General features: G+C 38.2%; 2 protein-coding genes across 2 annotated transcripts in view; one reads left to right on the plus strand and one right to left on the minus strand.

Moving 5' to 3' along the window:
• The window catches only part of LOC140155910 (conserved oligomeric Golgi complex subunit 7-like), a 53545-nt gene that overhangs the window by 19659 nt on the left and 17185 nt on the right, over nucleotides 1-16701 (minus strand). The gene's annotated exons all lie outside the window — the stretch shown is intronic.
• On the plus strand, nucleotides 741-16460 carry LOC140154112 (uncharacterized). The gene is made up of 6 exons (XM_072176719.1): nucleotides 741-912; nucleotides 2368-3216; nucleotides 10846-11106; nucleotides 11605-12439; nucleotides 14008-14033; nucleotides 15622-16460. Exons 2-6 carry the CDS (start codon nucleotides 2388-2390, stop codon nucleotides 16458-16460), a joined length of 2790 nt encoding a protein of 929 aa, XP_072032820.1. The 5' UTR covers nucleotides 741-912; nucleotides 2368-2387.

A 16701-nucleotide genomic window follows, 5' to 3' on the forward strand; every position in this document is an offset into this window, starting at 1 on the left:
ATATTATTTTAAGAGAGTTGATCAAAAATATGAATCACTATGAAGGAGAAGTAGCACCAACATTGATTTCAGGGAGACATGTCAGATTGATTTCAGGGAGACATGTCAGTATATTTTTCAGTACAGCGACAAGATGCTATTGTCTGCTATAATAGATGATCCATGACAGTAATTTCCATAACAAAATCATGTTTGTGTGTGATTACCAGTGCTATTTTTATGTTTTCTCATCTTCTCTGGATCGTTAATAACCAAAGATATTCAGTTTAGTTTCAGTGTGACTTGGACAGTCATGCTATCATGAGGAAGATGTGGCTATACTGTTTGAATTTGTCTTTGGTGTTTACCCTTGATTTCCCAGCAGCCAATCGAAGGTGTACAGCACTGTGATATCGCAATGAAGTTGAACAAGATTTATCTCTTAGTGATGAACTGAAATTAATTGCATGATGAAAATATTCATCATGCCGGTTGTAAAAATGTGGCTCTAATTTCTTCGCAGATGAGATATTGCAGGCAATATCTCGGCTGTGATGATATACATTAGACTTAACTGTAAATTTTTCAGCAATTTTCAAACCCTTGATCCACCCCTGTCCTTTCACCTATTTCAACATTAAGTTTTGAGTTGATGAATGTTACCTTTAAAGGGTTAAGCACACCAAGTACCAGGATATTGCTACCGGAAACCTCCTTTCACCCACAAGTTTCTAGCTATAAGCTACATCCTCTTTAGTATTGGTGTAACTGCTATTGGATCATTTACACATACACTTTGGTTGTTATTAACTGAGAGAAAGTTTGCTTCTTCTATGTAACGTTGGATTTCATAGTTGCTTAGTTATTTCATAGCGATCTAGTGTCTGGAAGCTATATACATTGTATACCATTATACCAAATTCTTGCTTGCTGGTAAGTACTATAAATAGCTAGTAAGAATTGCAAGTTATTGCTATTTTTCTTTCTTCCATTTTATTTCCTGGATTTCTCCATAAAGGGGCATATTGTGATGTGGCATTCCTTCTGTGTGTGTGCATGTATGTAGGGATGTAGGTGTGTATACGGTGGATGTAGGGGTGCATTTGTAAATGCCTCCAAACAAGATCCTACATATGGATACACACCATAAAATGAGGACACACCTCCAAACGAGGACGTCCTCAGTTTGTTTCTATGACCAGGATGACGTAAATTATGCAACTATGCATATAAGATAGCATATAAGAGGGGTTATAGGACGGGTCACAGTTGGATAGTAAGTTGTCTGGTGTGTCTGTGTGAGGTCCACGGTGTGTCGATTAAATACAGGTGTGCGAGTCCTCGGTTAGATCCTCGTTAAGTCGAGGTCCTCGTTTGGAGGTATTTACAAACAGGTGTGTGTGTGTTTGTTTCATTTTTGTTAGGTTTTTCATTTTTCCAAATATCTAGAGATACGTAGGCTATGTGACTAGTGGCATTTGTTAGGAGGTAGCAGGACAGATGTTCTCAACCTGATTTTCAGTTTAAATTCAAATTTATGTATATATCTTTTTCTTCCCCCCCCCAATATCTGGAAAACTATAATGGGGTAGCGTTAACTTAGTAGGGGTAGGGATCAGGGGTTCTCAACCGGATTCCATTATCAGCACAAAATGTGATTTTTGATTTTTTTTTTCTCTTTTTAGTTCAGTTTTTTTTATTTAATTTCTTTTATTTTTACTAACTACAAAAGCCAGATTACAACTTGCCAATTTTCCCAGGGAATCACTCGCAACAAAACAAGTAAAAAGGGGTGTTTTTTTATGCAAAGCAAGTTACGCGTGTGATGCATTTAGGGTCTAAAAAACACTGATTTTAAGGAATAAGGGTAATTTCTGTAAAACATAGAAGGCAAAATGATCTAAAATTATAAATATTACCCAGATAAGGATATTTTAAGTTATAAATGAAATTCCACACTTTAAATAACAGCCTTGCAAAACATAAACAAATTGTACATATATATGTTAATTGATTTTCTGGTTGATTCCACATTGGGGGACAGGTGGGACATACCCCCACCTTTTAGTAAAATTGCCCATTTTTTGTTCTTTTCAGCCACTTTTTCACAATTCAGGCCGAGTGTCCCCTCCCCCCACATTTCAAGTCGGATTGGCACCAATGCCCTCGGGTGCTAGACACCTTGGCAGGCCCAGCTTTTTTCGTTCCTGTATGTCATGTCATGTCATGTCATGTCATGACGAAATTGGATATGTGGGATACTTACGCTTGCAGTTAAATTGCTTTGTGCATCAAGGGTTTTTGATGATTGGCAGGGATAGGGTTCCAAGTGATATTTATTTTGTGTCTAATTAATTTTCACCATTATTATGTTTTGTTCATTGACAGGACCAGCACAGCTCAACATCATGTCTGTCTTGCGTGTTGTCACCATTCTACTATTCACTGCAGTGTCACCATCCATTGGTACCGTTCCTGGTACCGTCACACCTGATGAAGGTCAACCTTCAACTATGACCTGCAACAGCTGCTGTCAAGGCCCTGCTGGCGCAAATGGTGTAAATGGTGTACCCGGCATCCCAGGCTCCCCAGGGGGCTATGGCCCTCAGGGGCCAGTTGGCCCAAAGGGAGAAATAGGTCAGCCTGGAATACATGTGAAAGGTGAAAAGGGCGAAGTTGGCATTCCTGGACTTCCTGGGGTAAAAGGTGAAGTAGGCATTAGAGGGGCCGCAGGAAAAGTAGGCCCTGTAGGAATCCAAGGGCCCCCTGGTGAAGATGGATTAGACGGAGCCCCCGGAATTGCAGGACCAAGAGGAGAGAAAGGAGAGTCTGGAATGATGAGATTTTCTGGATTCACTGTCGCTAAAACAAGTCCCCAATCTGGTATTGGTATTGTGACCTTTGACACTGTTATCACTGATGTTGCTGGGAATTTTGACACCAACAGTCACAAGTTCACCTGTCAGATCTCTGGCTATTATTTGTTCACATTTGCTATATTTTCACTTGATAATAATAGGCCTCTAGTGACATTAATGAAAAATGGCGAGAAAGTTGTTGCTATTTACACTCATCCATCCGGAACAAGCAATTATCGTAACATGGGAAGCAATTCTGCCTTGGTAATGCTAGCATCTGGTGACCAGGTCTGGCTATACAACCATCATGACACTATAGTACAAGGAAGTAGCTCATGGATGTGGACAACATTTTCTGGAATTTTGCTTCATGAGATATAGAGACACTTTTACAATGTAACAAAATCTAATTCAATCAGACCAAAAGACTATCAAAGTTGGAAATTGTACACATTATTAATGATTTAAGTAAATTATACCATAATTCACCATTTTGGGGTTTCAGTTGCTTAGAAAATGAAGTATAAATAGTCAAACCAGGAGTTAAACTTAGTACATATCGAGGGTTGACAAACGGAACGCCTTAACTCAAAAAGTGCCTTTTTGAGAAAAATGAGTAAAATAATATTTTGCATTGAGATGTGACCAAGTATTATTGTGTTATAGATGCAATAGGAAGTTGAATTGAGTTTTAACTCAATTCAACTTCCTATTACTATCCTTAAAAGGCTTTATGAATTTAAGAATCTGTGGGTATTACTAGTACAAGGAACTTATACGATGTCCTCATTCACAAACTGATACTATCTGTCCATCGTATAAGACTGTTACCGCACGGCAACTGGTTGAAGGAATATTACACAGTCAAGAATAGGCTCCATCATTTTTTTGTTCTGAACCCTCCCAGTCTCCCAAAACATCAAAACATCAAAAGCGTTGCACTTATACTTACTTAAGACTGTCCTTTTTCATATAACGCAGACAAAGTAGGGCCAACTTGCCTAGAAATGGTCAAATTTTGGCAAGAAATATCTCTGTGTAATCCTATGTAAGTCCCATCACATCGTTATCGGCGATCGAGGTTTTTTTCTTTTTCTGAAGTTTGGTTGGTACCCACCAGCGTCATGCATGTGACGTGACCCGGCTAAAATAAGCGACCGGCAATCGGGGATCGTTAAAACGTCAACAAATTTCAAAACATAGAAAGCAGTAAACTTATTGGCGACCGGTCCGAATTTTGAGCCATAAGTTTACGTGGTGAACTAGGGTATTACAGATTAGTTTGGTACCAAAATCTCAAAATGGCCAAAAGTGAGTTAAGGCCTTCTGTTTGTCAACCCTCGATATTTTGTCTTTCTGTAAAGTGCCATGCATTACGAATCCATATGAATTCCCCGTTTGATGTTTTATGAGAATCTTTGCGCGAATCGAATCGTGGATTCCCGTCGGATTACTGAGCCTGAACTGACACAACAGCAAAAGGCACTGACATGGAACAGCTATCTGGAATACATTCGCAACCCAATAAATGGCACCCAGCACAAGACGCAGCCACAGAATGACTGGCGAAAACAGATTTCACATTGCAGCCGCTACGGCATGGAATTCACTACCCGTGGACATAAAATCTGCTGCGACCACATCCGCGTTCAAGTCTATGCTAAAGACTCATTTGTTTTCTTGAACTGTTCTCTTGTTATTTGGCTTTTTGTGTATATTTTTGTAAGCGCCATGGTATCTTTGTGAATGGCGCCATTAATGCCTGTAAATGTAAATGTAAATGTAAATGAGTAAGTGGAATAGTGTAGAACAAGACCTTCTTGAAGAAAGTGTGTGGAAAGCAGAAATCGCCCGTTCCACACTATTTCACTTACTCTTTGAAAATTGTCATCTGTGTAAGGCTCTTATACGCATTCTCACAGATTTCTTGTGCTGGGTGCCAATTATTGGGCTGTGAATGTGGTCCTGGAAGCTGTTCAAAGTCAGTGCATTTTGCTGTTGTGTCAGTTGCACAACTGCTTGGTTACTGACATGTTAGAGTATTTGGCTTAGTGTATATGCTTTCTTGGATAAAGATGATGTGACCCCAAGGGATAGGCTGCAGTTAAGAAGCTGGATGTTGACATCCAACCTCTTCAACCAATATCAGATGGCCATTTCTTCTTTGACTTGTATGCCTTTATCCACAAGAGCCGTTGCTCTCTATCTTTGCAACTGTTCCAGTCTTACCATTTACAAGTGGCCGAAACTTAAATTTTTAATGCTTACATCGACGGTCCTTATACATAAGTCCTTCATACCTCGCCCAATTCCAACTCCAGTTTTACTATTCCCAATATGTCCAACTTACTAAATATTTTGTAATTCCCCCTACTTCAATTTGCATTCATTAGAGAATGAACATCTTTAAAGGTAATTATGACAACAAATAATGTTTCTTCTATCAAACAAGACCAGGGGCAATAGCATGTTGGGTACTCCATTCTCCTTCAGTGCCAATGAGGTTAAGAGAAGCTTTGGCCAACAAAATGCTACTCAATACAGTGAAGTGTGCATATGTAACAAAAATCATGTAGTGCAAGCTGATAATGCTTCGCATAAAAATCAGGGCCTTAGTAAGAGGGGTGGCGGGGATGCCATGGCCACCCCACTTTTGAGAAATTTGTTATGTTTTTCTTTATATCTTTATTTCAATTACGGCATATATTTGTATTTTGGCCGCCCCACATTTTTCAACCTTGCTACGGCCCTGTAAAAAAAGGCCTTACGTCCAACGCTGGTTAAGAAAATTGCAGTTGTTCCAAATCCACATTACATAAAAGTGTGCTGACATTCAAAACTCAGATGTCTCGTGGACAAACATTCAAACTGGGTGTCACTGTGTAAAAGGTGTGATATAAACAGAAGGGTAAATGCAAATTTCTTCATTTTTTCACACAAGGTCACAAATTAATATGTTTTAAAACTTAAACAGTTCAACCTGGTTCTAAAATAAAGATGGATTATTTGTCCTATTGCATTTTATTTTATTCACCCTGTATATAGCTACAAATAAATACCTACCACCCCAAGAGGGTGCAGACAGGGGTGCTAGCCTCTGTCATATCAGCAAGATAGTTAACTGTAAATTTTCTTCAAAATTTCAGCATTTTTCAAACCCTGGATCCCCCTTTGACACATTTATTGAATGTTTTCCAAATGAACATTACCATTATTAGGTCAATCACACCAAGTACAGGCAACCTGTAATATGATGGTTGGCATCCATCCAATCTTTTTCATGTTTCTTGCCACAATACATAGACTGCTTTGAAATTCCCTTTTTGATAAACAATTAACACCACCTATGCCATTCTATAAAACACACTCCCTGGCCAGTGACCACTCTGTCCAGAGTGTAGTATTTGTCAAAGACTATTCACGATTGAGGGGGGACGAGCAGCAAAAGCCGAAACTGTGACAATGGTGCCCCTCAAATAGCGAAACTCTTGGTTTCCAAGAGTGAGTGGTTCCCAGTAGTTTATCGCCCTATGAGTAATAAAGTTACATGGTCTATCACACAGATTACCTAGAGTGTTGCAGTTTTTGGATGGGAGTGGTTCTTGTTCTGAACTTGTAATCATTGTAAGATGAGTTGATATTCAAGTACTATAATTATGTACACCTTCCTCAGTAATTTAGATATTGTTTTTTTATTGTATCTCTAAACATAATGATGGTATGAATATAAAAGTATACATTTGCAGAAAGGAAATGATGCAAGGAATCAACTAAGATAACAGATTCCTGCAAAAATAAGCAGTTTCCGAGCGTAGACCCTGAGAAAATTTGATTTTTATTATTTTCCTCGAGGAATGCATACGGAATATAGTATGTATGAATTTCCAAAAGGGGCTATGAAGTAGACTATGTAATACATGTCACAAGGTTATAAACTGATCCTAGTAATACATGTAGTATCTAATGCTGGAGATCTTATTTCACCCACAAGTTTCTAGCTCTTTTGGTGTGACTGCTTTTGGATCTACAGCTAATGCATAAAGGTTGGGTGTTATTAACAGTGAGAAAGTTTGCTTCTTGTATGATACTTAGGATTTCATAGTGCACCATCACCATAACACAAGTATTCACTTGAAGTAGGTAAAACTGTAAATGGTAAGTTTTGGTGTTGTAACTTGCAAGTTACTCATTTCTGCTGACCATGAGATGTTTTCAGCCTATATGTGACATGATCAAGAGGAATGAGTCGGATGTCGCTAATATTGTTTTTGAGATATTGGCAAAAACAGTGTTCAATATTCTTTTGTTTTATATTGTTTTCAGCCATTGATAAATTGCTCTTAACTTGGTAACCAGATGTCCAATTTTTATGGGGTTTGCATCAAAATGTAGCATTCATACACTGCCAGAAAATGAGGTAAAAAACTTCTAATTGAAAATTGCCGACATGTGACTCATTCCCCTTGATCATGTCACATAACATTAGTCTTTCTTGCTTGCATTAACCTTTTTGGTCTTAAAGGTAGGCCTAAATATCTCGAACCTTGACATGAATAACAGAGTGACATGTATTGTCACTCAACTTTAGAAGTGACAGTATATGGCCTGTCATTAGGCCCCCTTTTTGAAGTCAAATATATCTGACGACCCCCCTTTTTTTAAAGTCATACCCAATGACCCCCTTTGAATGACCACCTTTTATTCTAGAATTTTATCAACACTATGCCAACAAATGTGAAAATGTTTAAATTTGTATTGTAAATTTGGCAAATTTGGAACAAAAAATAAAGTTTTGTTCAATATTTGTTATATAATTTTCTACCCAATGACTCCTTTTTCAAAAATTTTATACCAAATGGCCCCTTTTTTCATTTTGTTACACCCAAAGACCCCCTTTTATAAAACAACATTTTATACTGACAGGTCCTAATTCCTGATGTCAGTAGGCACATACCATATAACCCATCACCTATAAAGTTAAGTTAACCTCCCCCTGGACATGTTACTTTACCATGAAATTAGCGTTGGGACTTGCAAAATTACTTGCATCATTGCCATGAGGCAGCCATTTGTATGGAAACATTGTTGAAGATTAGAGACAGCTGCTCTCTGTTCACTTAGCACAGGCCCTGACAAAAACCAATGAGAGATGTAAGTGCATCTCTGACAAAAAAAGAAAGAAACAATCAGAAAGGCAAAGGAAAAGAAAAAAGGGCAAGGAGCCCATTTTTAGCCAAATGTCCAGTGGCGGCGCCAGGGGGGGCATGGGGGGGGGCAAATTCCCCAGTCAGAACTCTTGCCCACCTGTTGCCCCCAGAAAAACCAAAAATTACGAAAATTTCCACTTTTTGCGGTAATTTTGCCCAAAATTTGTTGATTTTGCCCCCCCCCCCCCCCGAAATTCACTTTGCCACCCTAATGCCCCCCCCCCAAAAAAAATTTCCTGGCGCCGCCACTGCAAATGTCACTCCGATCATGGCAAATATAGTGTATTATACGAAAATTTTGCATGCTACATGCACACATTGTGTACCAATGAAGCCTTTTCACCCTGATCAATTGCCAAAATAGTGTAAAATACAAAATTTTATAGAAGCTTTTAGACTTTACATGAAAAAAAAAGGTAAAAAAAATACATATGTAACATGAATCTCATCGATAATACCAGGTCAAAATGTCCTGATGACACTTTATTAGATTGTATTTAGTGCCAGAAGGTGATTCATGTACATACTATTCCATTTCTCAATTTTTTTAGCCTGTTGTTTTTAGTATAATTATTTTGTTGTTTTCGGGAGAGTGTAATCAGCCCTCAGGTTGGTCTGTCGTTTGGTTTTCTTCACATTTAACCTACCTTTTGTTTTTGATTCCTCTCTCTCTCTCGCAAACTTACATGCTTTTTTTTAATTTACATTTTTTTCTTAAATTAGCAATATAATACACATTTTATGACAAGTTATTAAAATCTGATATTTTTTATGTTTGGTATTTAACAGTCCTCAAAATAAACTTAATTAATCTAATGATATGTACTTAAAGTGTATGTAGCTGGGAGGAAAAGCTGATGATCATTTAAAAAATTTGATCTTTTGTATTGAAGATATACACATTTGTATCTTCAATACGAAAGAGCAAATTTTAAAAATGATCGCCAGCTTTTCCTACCACTATAAGTACATATCATTAGATTAATTAAGTTACTCATCATCATCATCATCATCATCATCATCATCATCATCATCATCATCATCATCATCATCATCATCATCATCATCATCATTATCATCATCATCATCATCATCATCATCTGTATTCAGCCCACTGCAGCGCGAAAGCCTCCCCAAGTTAGCACCAAAGATTCCTGTCATTTGCTTTTGCCATCCACCTGATCCCTATGAAACTTGATATCTCATCCCTCCATATGACTTTCTATCGGCCTTGGTATCTTGAGCCCAGCCAAAGCCTCCATTCTGTGACATTCTTTGTCCATCTATTATCTGTTGATCGATCTTGCAAGATGGCCAGCCCAATGACATTTCTTCATTTTTATTGTTTCGATTATGTCTGTAATTTCTGTTTGGCTCCTAATCCATGCCACTGTTTTCCTGTCCCTTTTGGTAAAGCCCATCATGCATCTTTCCATGCTATGTTGTGCAGTTTTCAGTTTTTGCTCCATCCTCTTAGTAAGTGACCATGTTTCAGCCCCGTAGGTCATTGGTAGTGCACACAAGTTGGCATCTTACTTTTCATGATGTCATTGAGCTTACCAAATGCACACCAACCAGCCCTAGTCCTCCTTTTTACTTCATCCATGTGATTGTGAGTCATGTTGATTAGTTGTCCTAAGTACACATATTGGTCTACCATTTCTATTTCTGTGTTCCCTACCATGACCAGCTGTTCTGTGGCGAACTGGTTGAAACTGACTTTTGACTTTCATGTTTATCTTTAGTCCCACTTGGTTACTTCTCTGGTTCAGATCATTGATCATTAGCATTGTCTGTTATTATGACTATGTCATCTGCGAAGCGAAGGTGACTAAGGTTGTCTTTGTTTATGCTGATGCCCTTACTTTCCCTGTCCAGATGACATATAATTTCTTGCAGTGCCACATTAAACAGTTTAGGTGAAATGGTATCACCTAGCTCCCAGCAAACACAAAACATTTTCAAAACGGTTTAAATTGGTTTTAGTTTGTTTTGTTTTTATGAAACGTTTAAAAAATGTTTTAAAAATGCTGCAGTGTAACTGTTGAATTCGTGATTGCGAATTCGTGATTGCTGAATCTTTGCACCAAAACGTTTTAATAACGAAATAATAACATATGCTACGGCTCTTAAAACAATCATATTAGAATGTCATTACAACGGTTATAAAACGTTCCAATACAACCAATTATTTTATAAGCATAATTTGTCATTTATCATCACTATCTTCATATCATCATTATCATCAACATCATCATGCATCATCGTCATCATTATCAGCATCATCATTCCATCAAAGAACATATTTTCATAACATGTTTTTATATACATTGTAAAGGTCCGGGGGAAATGGTTCATGTTAAAAATAATTTCTGATGATATTTTTGGTCATTTGTAAAATGTACAATTGAAAGTTACTTCCTCAAAACATATTTCATGTCTTATACTACACAAGAGATCAAGAAGTTTGAACATCGTATGATTCTGTGGAAGCGTTATTAAAGCGGTAAAAAACTCCACACTTTTACATTTTCAAAGCGTAATTTTGAAAGCGTTTTGAAACCAAAAGTGACACGGTTTTTGAAGATAAGAAAAACGTTATGATAACGTTTTTGAAACATTCATCGCGAACGTTATTTAAGCGTAATCAAACTCCACACTTTTACGTTTTTTAAGCGTAATATTGAAACATTTTTGAAACAAAAGTGAAGCGTAATATTAGCGTTAAAAAAGCGTGAAATGGTTAGCTGGGGTTGTCACACCCCTCGTTGGATAGATATCTTATCACTGTCCTTGTGTAGGTGGAGGAAGTGCCCTTAGTGTAGATAGTATTTATTATCTGGATGTATCCAGGATGGACACCTTGCTGTTTGAGAGCTGTGATGAATGCCTGGATCTCAATGCTATCAAAAGCTTTTTCGTCAATGAATCCAAGGCACAGTGGCTGTCTATATTCACCCATCTTTTCAACAATTTGGTTGATGATATGAAGGTGATTCATGGTAGAATAGCCGCTCCGAAACCCCGCCTGTTCCCTGGGTTGGTTGAAGTCAAGGATGTTGGTGATCCAATTTGTGAGAACTTTGGCGAAAAGTTTGTAGGTGTTTGAGAGTAAGCTGATTGGTCTGTAATTCTCCAAGGACTGTTAACTTCAAGTTAAAGTTTACTTCAAGGACTGTTAAATATCAAAAATCAATTTTTGATAATTTGCCATAAAATTTGTATTATATAGTGAATTTCAAAAAATCTAAATTATTGGATATCAGAAGAGAATCCCTTGTATTCAGAATGCAATTTGATATGTTTTATGTGCTCTCATGGCCCAGAAAGAATACTGTGCAAACATTGCTATAGTCTATATATCTACCCCCAGTCACCGGCACTAGTTTTGAAGTTGCGTTGGCTTAGCGTGGTTTCTTGCGTTCTTGCTAAGCTTACACATAACATGCTCAACTTCAAAGTTAGTGCCGGTGACTGTAGGTAGATATACATGTACTATATCCAAACCCTTAATGGGAAACTAATTTTCACCACCATTGTTATGTACTGTTCATTGACAGAATCAACACAACTCAACATCATGTCTGTCTTGAGTGTTGTCACCATTCTACTATTCACTGCAGTGTCACCATCCATTGGTACTGTCCCTGGTACCGTCACACCTGATGAAGGCCAACCTTCAACTATGACCTGCAACAGCTGTTGTCAAGGCCCAATGGGTGTACCAGGTATACCCGGCATCGCAGGCTCCCCAGGGGGCTATGGCCCTCTGGGGCCAGTTGGCCCAAAGGGAGAAATAGGTCAGCCTGGAATACATGTGAAAGGTGAAAGGGGCGAAGTTGGCATGACCGGACTTCCTGGGGCAAGAGGTCAAGTAGGCGTTAGAGGGGCCCCAGGAAAAGTAGGCCCTGTAGGAATCCAAGGGCCCCGTGGTGAAGATGGATTAAACGGAGCCCCCGGAATTGCAGGACCAAGAGGAGAGAAAGGAGAGTCTGGAATGATGAGATTTTCTGGATTCACTGTCGCTAAAACAAGTTCCCAATCTGGTGTTGGTATTGTGACCTTTGACACTGTTATCACTGATGTTGCTGAGAACTTTGACACCAACAGTCACAAATTCACCTGTCAGATCCCTGGCTATTATTTGTTCACATTTGCTATATTTTCACTGGATAATAATTCTCCTCTTGTGGCACTGACAAAAAATGGTGAGAAACTTGTTGCTGTTTACACTCATCCATCAGGAACAAGCAATTATCGTAATGTGGGATGCAATTCTGCCTTGGTAATGCTAACATCAGGCGACCAGGTTTGGCTATACAACCACCATAACACTCAATTATACGGAAATGACAACAAGTACACAACATTTTCTGGTATCCTACTTCATGAGATGTAAAGAGTACCATAGCATATTTCATACAATATGGCATTTCTGAGGCAATAAAATTTTTAATTCACTCTTGAATCAGGTTAAACATCAAGCGTGTGGATCGGATTCCAAATGAAACCATCTACAACCTGACCAACACCACTCCACTGGTTGCCAGAGTCAAGATTCATCAACTCAAATTTCTCGGCCATATACTGCGTCTTGAAGATGGCGAGCCTGTGATTGGTTGCTGACCAGCGAAGTACAGAATTTTTGGTCTGGTTGGCAGAACATCATACGCAAACTAGTCTTTTTAATTCGGTCTTCAATTATATCTTCTAATGAATGTTTGTTGATGAAAAAGTATCAACATTAATTATTTGGTGGCACTACTATTCGATATTGAATATTTAATGGCATAATAGGTCACAATCAATAGGACTGAATGGGTACTAACCCATTTCGCTGTGTTACTACACAGTGCAAACTATTCTTTTTTTGGATGTTATAACAAGCAAATAATTTGAGACCATTTTCATCAAAATCTGAGGATATTTTCTGTTTTGACCCATGTGGAACCCAAGTATTGACCTTCAACATTTTCGCTAATAACTCCTGACTGATAAGTCGTAGATAGGTAACACTATATTTTCTGAATCATTATTAAAGTTTGTTTGGCTTATACAATTGGAGAAATAAATGAGAATCCTAACATTGTGTATTGATATAGAATGGCGTACATGCAGTTTGGCGCCCTGAAGGGAATGGAGCACCCACTTATGTGAATGCGCAAGTTGGAACATTTGATGTGCGCAGTAACAAAAACTGAATAAAACTTCACCATGTTCACCCCTTCCTTCACCCGAATGTTTTGTATTATTAACATAAATAAAAATTTGCAATGAATTGAATTCCATGTTGTTATATTTTTCTGCTGTTCCACAACAATGGTACACTGACAGTTAACTTTAAGTTCTATCCTGTTTCCTTATCAAGTTCATTCTATACTCCAGCACTGTGGATATACAGGGTTCAACTCCCCTGGTAAACTCCAAAAAGTACTTAATCAATTCTCTTGTTTTAAAGACTTGTTTAGTTATGCATCATGAGTATGTTTTTCTTGCTACAGGGTGTCCAAAAAAAAGAGGGCCTTCATTGCGCCTTCTTTTTCTCCTATTTCAGAAAAGTTGATCAAGTATTTGTTATATTAGCTTTAATAAACCGAAACAATTATTTCAATCGGCTCATAACTTTTAAAGATATGCCCTTTTAAAGAAATGTACCCGTTTTTCACACAAGAAATTTTGGATTAAGAAACATATGCATATATTTTATGTTTTGGAAAGTTTGCCATTCCAAACCTTAGCAAACTGAACAAATGCTTTATAGGTGCATGACCCTTCAGGGGCAATTCCATGAGGTTGCACACGGGTGCTAGCCCCATCAAATCTGCATTATGTGGCAAATTTTGATTATTTCTGGAAACTAATTGCCAATTTCCCCAAAATGTCAGCATTTTTCAAACCCTGGATCCACCCCTGTCCTTTGGCACATTAATTTAACGTTTTCTATATGAACATTACCATTAAAGGTTAAACACACACATACAAGGAAACGGTAATGTGATGGTTGGCATCCATTCAAACTTTGTCATGTTCTTGGCTGCTATATATATCACAAGGATATAACTGGCGGAAATCTTGCTTCGCCTACAAGTTTCTAGCTGCATAACCTACATCCTCTTTAGTATTGATGTGGCTGCTATTGGATCTACATGCTTAAACATAAACTTTGGGTGTTATTAACACAGAGAAAGTTTGCTTCTTGAATGTAACTTGGGATTTTATTTAGCTAGCTTATAGTGCTCCATCACCATTAGTGTCTGCAAGCTACACCAGATTCTCACTTCTTGGTAAGTACTTTTAACAACTGGCCCATTCCATGTCAACTCCAGGGATGTGCACCGCAGCACCTCTTCAATTTTTTTCTTTTTCTGTGTGGTGGTAGATATTGATGAGAAAGTAAAATCCTGAAAAATTGAGCTTCATACTCCATTTCGTTTTCCCGTGGCATCAATTTGAAATTTAGGGGGGTCAGCGTAAAAAATGTGTCGCAACGCGAAAGACGATGTTTGGAGGTCCATAAATGTATAAAGGGAACCCTTTAAAACTTTGAAAGTATGTATCCTGGGGTACTTTTTGGTGTAGAAATCAAATCTGGTATCAGGAAACTTGTAACCCCTTTACTTTAAAAGATATAGGGCCCTCAAAATGCAACTTCGTCCAACCAGGACCAACTTTGGGGGTCAGAACTCCAAAAGTAAAAATAATTTTATTGTCCATTTTTTTGCCAGTCAGAGCCCTTTGGTAGGACATTACTCTTATCCAATATTGAGCATATTAGAATACATTTAGCTGAGATATTACCCATGCAAAACCACTTTTTTACATTTTGACCCCCTGAAAACCAATGTCAGACAATTTGCCCCACCATCAATTTCAGGTATGTTGAAGATATGTTCTTGGACAACATTTCTGAGAGATATTGGCTTGGGGTCTTGATGGCTTCAACACATTAGTTAGGTTTGCCTTCTCCATAGAGTTGTACATTAAATCATTATACATGCAAAATCAAAAATGTGTACAACTCTATGGAGTAAAAAAATGGCCAACAGAAAGCAATGCGCACAATACTGGAAACAAACATGTTTCTTTTTTTGGGCCTTATGCCAAATTATTTAAAACTTGAGTATTGTTTAGTGTAGTGTTTGCTGGGAATGCAATCAGTATACACATCAATATGCTCAAGTACTTCCAAAGTATATGGATGAGAGGCTGTTTTGGCCTATATTTTAAGGGCTGATATGTCCATTTAAAAAATTTGTATTATGATATCAAAAGGCAATCTAAGGCTATAATTGGATGAGTATTAGAGATTTTTAATGTTAATTTGTGAAACAAAGGCAGTAGCCTCACTGACTCAATGTGCATTTTACCCACTTTATGTGAAACTGACAAAAAGAAACATGAATAGAATGAAATGGTAATGTAGATCTCAATAGATTTTTGATTTTAGGTCGAACAGTGATTCAGTGGTTACAACTTTGTTTTTAAGATTTACAGTTGAAACCATTAACTGATATTTATTTTGTGCTATATTGAGAAATTAATTTTCACCACCATTGTTATGTTTTGTTCCTTGACAGAATCAACACAACTCAACATCATGTCTGTCTTGAGTGTTGTCACCATTCTACTATTCACTGCTGTGTCACCATCCATTGGTACCGTCACACCTGGTGAAGGCCAACCTTCAACTATGACCGGCAACAGCTGCTGTCAAGGTCCAGCTGGCGCAAACGGCGTAAACGGTATACCCGGCATCCCAGGCTCCCCAGGGGGCTATGGCCCTCTGGGGCCAGTTGGCCCAAAGGGAGAAATAGGTCAGCCTGGAATACATGTGAAAGGTGAAAAGGGCGAAGTTGGCACAAGTGGACTTTCTGGGGCAAAAGGTGAAGTGGGCATTAGAGGGGCCCCAGGAAAAGTAGGCCCTGTGGGAATCCAAGGGCCCCATGGTGAAGATGGATTAGACGGAGCCCCCGGAAATGCAGGACCAAGAGGAGAGAAAGGAGAGTCTGGAATGATGAGATTTTCTGGATTCACTGTCGCTAAAACAAGTCCCCAATCTGGTGTTGGTATTGTGACCTTTGACACTGTTATTACTGATGTTGCTGGGAACTTTGACACCAACAGTCACAAGTTCACCTGTCAGATCCCTGGCTATTATTTGTTCACATTTGCTATTACTTCTTATGATGCCAATTGGCCTCTAGTGGCACTGACAAAAAATGATGAAAAAATTGTATCTGTTTACACTCATCCATCAGGTACATCCAATTATCGGAATATAGGAAGCAATTCTGCCTTGGTAATACTAGCATCAGGTGATCAGGTTTGGCTACACAACCATCATGATAAACAAATACGTGGAGATGGTACATGGAAGTACACAACATTTTCTGGTATTCTACTTCATGAGGTGTAAAATTACTACAGTATAAATGATGGACCTACAATATATGAGACATTTAGTAACAACACTATTCTTTAAAGAGGTGTGAATTTCTAATCATAATAAGATTATGTTATCATTCTCAGCAGTCATTATGGTTTTTCTACAGGCTATAATTTGTGACACGGTGTGTAAAGCAGTCCTGCTCCATCAAGGTTGCAGAAGTAAAAATGTAAAATGCCATAAATAACTAAGGCAGAGGCCATGATATTCT

This window comes from Amphiura filiformis, chromosome 6 (genome assembly GCF_039555335.1).
Source record: "Amphiura filiformis chromosome 6, Afil_fr2py, whole genome shotgun sequence".
Classification (NCBI taxonomy): Eukaryota; Metazoa; Echinodermata; class Ophiuroidea; order Amphilepidida; family Amphiuridae; genus Amphiura; species Amphiura filiformis.